Genomic DNA, 7,930 nt, shown 5'->3' on the forward strand with positions numbered 1-7,930 from the left:
ATTGGCCAATGCATAAGGAAGTCCCACCTCAACTTCCATGTTATCCTTTCCCAATCGCCACTCCCACTCCCCCCCCCCCCTGTTCTTGTATGGAAGGATGATGAAGCCCGAGAGGAGGATGACAGGCTGCACAACAACCAGAGCACCATGTTGCTGGAGACAATGGACGACTCAACGAACTGCGGTGAAATGGATCCCAAGGTAATTACAAAATTAAAATGCTGTACTAGCTCTAGAGAAAAGACGAATGGGATGACGACGACAATTTCTATCACTCCAGGGTGACATTCTTGTCTTTGACTTGAAAAGTACAGTGTGAGTTATAACAGTGACAGAATCGACAGTACTATCCGTTTTCTAAAGGCATACGTATTTCTCCTTCCGTTCACCCTAAAATGTTTTCTCATTGCAATTGTTGCGCTTTGGGTCGATACATACGGATGTAGCGAGTACAGTGCCACGGGACATCTGTTTTGAGCTCAACTTGTTCAACCTTCAGCATTCTTGTAGAGGTCGAATCAAAGCTGACATGTCGGGGCCTGTTTTTGGTGTTGGCTGACTTGCGAGTGGTCTTAAAAGCTCAGGCTTCTCAAATGTCTCCAGCTTGTAATGTATAGGACATGTTGTTTGCGCCGGCAGGCTGAACCCGCTGTTACGCCATCAGCCGCTCTTGTTTCAGCCCTTCAAGCCAAGATTACCGCTCTTACCCTGGAAAACCAGCAACTGGCGAGCAATTTTAAGGTAAGAAGCCCAGAGAACAATAAAATACTCATGCCGCTTTTTCAATGTGTTGTACCAACTACTCAGCTTTACTTACATTCCTCAGTTATGGGTGTTATTATAATGATCCCGTAGCCTCACAAATTCACCAATGCAAATTAATTTCAATCTCCTTCACTCATTCACTGCCATTCCTAAATTTACTCGGGAATTGAAAAGCATGATGTGGAGCGGCATTCCTTCTTCTGTTTTTTTTCTTCCTTCTTGCGAGGGGGTGCGTTTAAAGCTTCGCTCAGACCTCTGGAAACGTTTTTTCTGATGAAAGAATAAAGTACAGTAAAGTCTCGTTACATCGATATCGGTTATATCCATAGTACTGCTTATTACGATACTATTTCTATGAACGCAAGGAGAAAATTTACATGCCGCAGGATCAGATATTATCGAGAGTCCGGTTATATCGATATTTTTTCCGACTCCTGAGAATATCGATATAACGAGACTTTACTGTATATTGTATTTTGTACAGTCGCCCCCAATTGAAGCTCAGATAACTCAAGACATATATAACTTAGGAATGAACACTTTTTTCCCTGATGAAAGAAGAGAGTCTAAGGTTTCTTATTATTGGATATGCCTTTATTAGTCTCACAGTGGAGAAATTTACATTTCACAGCAGCAAAGTGATGAAAGGAATGAAAGTAGAAAAACAAAATACATGAGCTGCTTGGCATATCCAATAATAAGGTTTCTTACGCTGCATTGGATGTTTATGTAGTCCTAAAACTCAATATTCTGTGGGCCCTGCATATTTAGTGAAAATGACAAAAACCCTGGCACTGGAGTGGACACATTTTTGCACATTGTCCGGCAGTGAATGAGATGCAAATGGGGAAAAAAAGCACGACTCATTCATATTTTTTGGGATGGGTAATAGGAAAGTGGTAATTGATGTGACGCAGGTATGTTCAATGATCCAACTCAACAGAGGTGGATAGCTTCATGTAGCTAAATATATGCGGAACTGTAAAGACCCTTATTTTATGAGTAATGTTAGATGAGTTTGAAATGCGATGACAGGGTTTTGGGATGATAGTTTTTGACATATAAACATACAGACACATTGTGATGTTTTTTTCTCTCGCTACTCATCACAGGAATTGGTCCCTATTCCCCACAAAACGTATGCCTCTTCTGATTATCACATTCACGAATAGTATTAAACACACACACCTTTTTTGTCATCGTGTGTGATTGCTCACGTCTTAGAAATTGCTTATGTTGCTAAGACGACTGTTAAGAGGAACCCCACTTTTGTTAGCAGCAACGTTAGCTACAGTGATGCTTCTCTAATCAATCTGCTTAATGCCTGAGTGCCCACTGTTTAGTCACATGTACCCCTGACTGATCAGCTGTTTCAAATAGTACATTGTTGTCCCTTAAAAAAAAAAGCACATAGCATGTTTTCCATGCAAAGCCAAGAACGGATCACAAACCAGAAAGAGACATTAAAGAAGTCACTGAGTATTGTTTATGTTCATCCCCTGATTCCTGTTTGCAGAAACATCCAATTTCTCCAAGCAAACGAGGACCTGAAAGAAACCAGCCGCCCCGACAGCATGACCTCTAACTCCTCCTTCCATTCCACACGGGATGACTTAGAGCTAGCCGCAGCTGTACCTTGCACCGCCCACGCACCGCGGGAGGACGGCATCGAGGAGGAAGGGATAAGGGGCAGCCAAGAGGAAACGAGACTCTTAAGACAGGCGCTCGAGAACGTCCAGATGAAGCTGCTGGAAACTAGAAAAGAGAATCGCTCGCTCCTAGCGTTGATCCACCAGGAGAGGAGCAGCGAAGCAAGCGAGGAAGGAAGTGTAAGAGGGAAAGCAAAAGAAGAAGAGTTGATCGAAAGTCTGGCCGAGCTGCAGGCAAAGCTGACAGACACCCAGGAGAAATACCACCAGGCTGTGGAGGAGGTGGAGGAGTTGAAAGCGCAGATGGGAGGCGACTTGGCCAATCACCAGCGAGGGTCGGCGCTCGAACAGGAAGTAAAGCAGCTGAAGGCGCTGCTCGTCCAAACGGGCTGCGAGCACGAGAATGCGACTCAAAGATTGAGACAGTTGGAGGAGGCGCTGAGGAGTACAGAAGAATGCAGTCAGGAGAAAGAAATGAGGATGGCAAAAATGGAGGAGATGTATAAGGAGGCACAAGAGGAAATTAGGATGCTCCAGGTATGTTTTTTTTTCACACCAGTTAGCCGTCCATCGATTATTGAAACCTCTAGTCCTCACAAAGTGCTTTTTTTAACCCAATATATCATCAGGAGGCTCTGAGGGGCACCGTTCCTGTGGAGTCTGCAGCTAAAGATTTCGAGGAAATGAAATCTGAGCTCAACCAAGTCATTTGTGGACTGCAGCGTCGCCTCCTGGAGTTATCGCACTCCTACAGCGAAACACGAGCTCAACTCGGGGTCACGCAAAAGCAACTGGCCGAGACAGGCCGGCCGCCGTCTCCGCCCTCAGAGGAGTTGCATCAGGAGATGCAGAATCGGCTGGAGGAGATGCAGACGCTACTCGCAGACACAGAGAAAAAGTACTCGGCGGCTCTGGAGGAGATATCGCAGCTGAGGGAGGAAGCGGAAGTGCAGGCGCAAAGCACCGTGGCCCTCGCTGACCACGCTCAAGTGATGTCATCGTTAGGCAACGCCATCAAACGATTGGAAAGTCAGTCCGAAGAACTGAAAGAGCAGCTCCGTCACAAGACCTTGCAACTGGACGCTCTTCAGAATAGGTGAGCGAGGGAACAATGTTTTGGATTTTAGATTAGATTAGCCTTTATTAGTCTCACACTGGAGAAATTTACATTTCACAGAGAGCAAAGTGATGAAAGGAAGGAAGGGAAAAGAAGAAGTAGTAAAACAAAATAGAGTAGCTGCTGTCATGGCGTCCACTCTCGCAGCGCCATCTTGCAGTCAAAAGAACCCCAAAAAAATACTGTAACAAATATGACAACACAAAGACACAGATAGTCATTCAATCCTAAGAACTTTCTGCACCCTCATTGTCGTATGAAGCAGTTCTACATGAAAGAGGAGAGGATCATTTTCACCAGTGGATCATGGTGAAATGTGCGCCTCTGCTACAAGCTAAATGTCGAAAGCAAACAGGAAGCTGTCGCATACCCTTGACGAAAAGAGATTGTCTCACATCTCCTGTCCTGTGTAAATCCGCTTCAATTCCAAACCGCGACAGTTCCACATACACAACGGCGCTCCAAACTCATCTTACATCAGCAGATGCATCATCTCAACATACTCCCTTGATACCAATCGCTACGTGACTATGATCCATCTGTGTCTAACCATGTGGTCATCCTCCAGGATCACGACGGAAAATGAAACCCTCCTGGAGGATTCAATCTCCGGCGAGGAGTACAGCAAAATGCGAGAGCAGCTGGAGGGCGAGGTGAACCACCTCACGCAGCTCCTGCAGGAGGCCTTGAGGAAGCAAGACGACATGGCTTTGGAGGCGGCTGATGCCTGGCAGAAGGTGAGTGGGAAACCTCAGGCTTCTGCCAAAATGGGGATGGAATTGCCCAGCTTGATTTCTGGGAATGGGTTGAGGTCACATCTTAACTCATTCCATGCCAGGCGATGTGCAAAAATGTGTCCACTCCAGTGCCGGGGTTTTTGTCATTTTCACTCAATTTGCAGGACGCAGAGAATATTGAGTTTTAGGATACAATGCAGCGTGAGAAACCTTAGACTCTCTTCTTTCATCAAAAAAAAAAAGTTAATTCCTAAGTTATATGGGTCTGGAGTTATCGGAGCTTGAAATGGTACAAAATACAATCCAAACATATTGATTTATATAGCGCTTTAACAACAGCTGAAGCTGTACTAAAGTGCTAACATGGACAAAAAGCAAATTTGGCCCCCTCGTGGAAGGGAAAAACATTGCCAGAGGTCTGACCAGCGCTTTATCGGACCCCCCCCCCCCCCCTCCAAGAAAAAACAAACCCCGAACAAATTCGGGAAGGGCACGCCACGTCACGCTTTTCAATTCCCGAATAAATTCGGGAATGGCAGTGAATGAGTGAAAGCTCCTAGGTGGACACACAGCAGGCTCATGACCAACAGCCATTTTCTTCCAACCAAAAGGCACGAGACAATCGAGCAGAGCGGGAGACCATCCAAGAGGTTCTGACATCAATGGAGAAAGAGAACCAAAGTCTGACTTCCAAGCTGGCTGAGTCCCAGGACGCTGTGGGTCAGCTCAAGCAGCTGGTGGAGAATCACGTGGCCTCCGAGAGGGAGAAAAACAAGCGGGTCAGTCGTTTTGAACCCTTTCAGAGAAGACTTGCCCAGAAGCCTAATGCACCCCATTCGTCCCTTCCAGATAGACGACCTGTCCCGGGAAGTGGCCAAGCTCAAGGACGCCTTGAACAGCCTATCACAGCTCTCGTACAGCTCAGGGTCACCCTCCAAAAGACAGCAGCAGAACCAGCAGCTGGAGACCATGCAGCAACAAGTCAAACAATTGCAGTACCAACTAGCTGTAAGATTTAGTCTACCTTTTGCTTTTTTATGAAATTACATACGTATTCTCTCACACGCGGCTTCTGTTGCCACATTTTAGGAGTCCAAGAAGCAGCACAACGAGATTGTGTCAGTGTACAGGATGCATCTTCTTTATGCTGTTCAGGTACGATGACTTGGCTCAACTCGGGGTTGACCTTGCACATTATGAATGACTGGTCAGCGTAATCTTTTAGACTGTGAATTTTCCGACATACACTGACTTGAACACATTCACTGCCGAACGATGTGCAAAAATGTGTCCACTCCAGTGCCAGGGTTTTTGTCATTTTCACTCAAGTTGCAGGACCCACAGAATATTGCGTTTTCGGGCTACATAAACATTCAATGCAGCGTAAGAAATCTCAGACTCTCTTCTTTTATCAGAAAAAGGTTAGCGCATTTTCTGGTGTGTAAGGTGATGCATCGGAGTATAAGGCGCACCCCCAATGAATGGTGTATTTTCAAAGTTTTTTTTCCATATATAAGGCGCACCGGACCATAAGGTGCATTTTTAATGAATGACAAAAGTTTTTCAAATATAATATATAAATCTATATTGTTTCCAAATATAAGGCATACCACATTATAAGGCGCTACAGTAGAGGTTGGGGTTACACACGACTTCTACAGGGGTGGATGGAGTCTGTGGCTGCTGACAGTAGTTGCGAAACCTTTTGTGCCTCAATATGACTTCACATATAAGGCGCACCTGCGTATAAGGCCATCTTTTGAAGAAAATCAAGGCTTTTGGGTTCACCTTAAACATCAGAAAATATGGTAATTCCTAATTTATATGGGTCTGGAGTTATCTGAGCTTGAAATCGAGGTGACTGTACAAAATACAATACAATACATATTGATTTATATAGCGCTTTAACAACAGCTGAAGCTGGAACAAAGCGCTTAACATGGACATGTATCATATACAGGAAAATAAAGCAGTGACAACGATAGTAGAAAGCAGAAGGACGTAAAACCAAGGAAAATGCTGCACTATAGTGGGGGGGAGACATTGCTAGAGGTCTGACCAGTGCTTTATCGGAACGCAAGAAAAAACAAAACCCGGACAAATTCGGAAATGGCGCTACACGCCACGCTTTTCAATTCCCGAATGAATTCGAGAATGGCAGTGAATGAGTTAATCATAACGAATGGAAAATGATTCCGATTGAGCCCAGATCGCGTCTGCCTGCACGCCGCTTTAGTTGAATGTTTGCCTTTTGCATTGCACTCCAGGGTCAGATGGATGAGGATGTGCAGAAAGCCTTGAAGCAAATTTTGATGATGTGCAAGGTGCCAAGTCAAACCAAGGAAACCTGCTGAGAGGCGCCGAGCACGTTCCAAAGCCAACAAACCCTTAAATAAACACACTGAAGTCAACTGCTGCTGCCGCCAACGTCCCGCGAGGCTGCAAAACGGGCGTGCCTCTGAACTCACGTGGTCTACGAGCAAAGTCACAACGAGAAAGTTCAAGGCAAACCACCCAAAACTCAACATTCATCAATATCAATCAACAACACACCTTTCCTGTGTGTTATACAAACATGCGAACTGTCACATTGCTACGTGAAAGCAGCGACTATGATCCACTTCTGTTACACGGCGTGTCAATAAAAAAAAAGCCTCATTGGTGCTGCCATTTAAAGCGTCTATTTTTACAATGACATTTTTTTACTTAGCTTTCCTAATGTGTAAAACTTTCTCTGGTACAATCTAAATTATTTTTGTCATGACGGTGAAGCATGAGATTGTGGCCATGTTTGCATGATAATGTTTGTAATTATTTTACTGTAGTATTTTTTTGAGGGGGGGTCCAAGTTACTGTACACTAATAAGAAGGCTCCTCTTTGAATGTTTTGATTTTTTTTTTCCATCCTCCAAACGTAACAATGCACTATTTGGTCTACTGACATGTATTTTTATTCACGCCCTCTATTGAACTGTAAACCTTTGAATATTTAGTATCACAAAATGATCGGCTTGATAAGGCGATTGTCTTGAATGTCTTGAGTCTGCACTTATTGATCAGACAGTTGACTATGGCTCTGCCGTGTTTGCATCTCAGTCCAAATGATCTGTTAAATGCCATATTTGAGTCATTGAATGTCCCAGATGCCATCTCCATCACGTTTGCAGCACTTTTTATGTAGTGTATCTCCTTAAAATGTTTACTCCACTGCCATCTTTTGCCTTAGTACTGTGCCAATAGCCATATGATTTCATAAGGTGACATTTGCTGGAGTGTTTGACTGTTAAAAATAAATAAAAGAAAAGAAACAAATCTGCCTGATTTCATGATCATTTATCGCGTCTTATTCAGGAAGAGTGTTCAAAGCACTCTCGAAAAATATATCGCAGCCCCCTATCCCCCATTCGAGAAGACTTGTTTTCTTTTTTGCATGTTTTCTATCACATCTGGGTGTCTCTAAGGGAAAGTTGTATTGATAACTGTAGTTATGTGGGAATGGACAGCTGATTTTTTATGCCCTTCGCAATAAACTTAACACAAAAACATAGTTGTGTTAATTTTTCGCAGTGTACATAGAGACCACCACAAATGCATATAAACAGAATACTATTGTGAGATCATCACTGATACGTTCAAATTTGGCCACTAGATGGCCATATTTA

The 7,930-nt window shown here is 44.1% G+C and overlaps 1 protein-coding gene across 1 annotated transcript in view; it reads left to right on the forward strand.

The window, feature by feature from the left end:
- Positions 1 to 7,576, forward strand: part of rai14 (retinoic acid induced 14) — a 29,954-nt gene extending 22,378 nt beyond the window's left edge. The window contains 10 exon segments of the mRNA XM_089020550.1: positions 97 to 201; positions 640 to 741; positions 2,282 to 2,290; positions 2,292 to 2,951; positions 3,044 to 3,510; positions 4,100 to 4,268; positions 4,880 to 5,047; positions 5,118 to 5,276; positions 5,358 to 5,423; positions 6,536 to 7,576. Of these exon segments, the coding sequence (XP_088876676.1) occupies positions 97 to 201; positions 640 to 741; positions 2,282 to 2,290; positions 2,292 to 2,951; positions 3,044 to 3,510; positions 4,100 to 4,268; positions 4,880 to 5,047; positions 5,118 to 5,276; positions 5,358 to 5,423; positions 6,536 to 6,622 (1,992 nt within the window). The 3' untranslated portion in view covers positions 6,623 to 7,576.
- Positions 7,577 to 7,930: the final 354 nt, after the last annotated feature.

Source organism: Hippocampus bargibanti, linkage group LG18 (assembly GCF_051943395.1).
Source record: "Hippocampus bargibanti isolate YZ-2025 linkage group LG18, ASM5194339v1, whole genome shotgun sequence".
NCBI lineage: Eukaryota > Metazoa > Chordata > Actinopteri > Syngnathiformes > Syngnathidae > Hippocampus > Hippocampus bargibanti.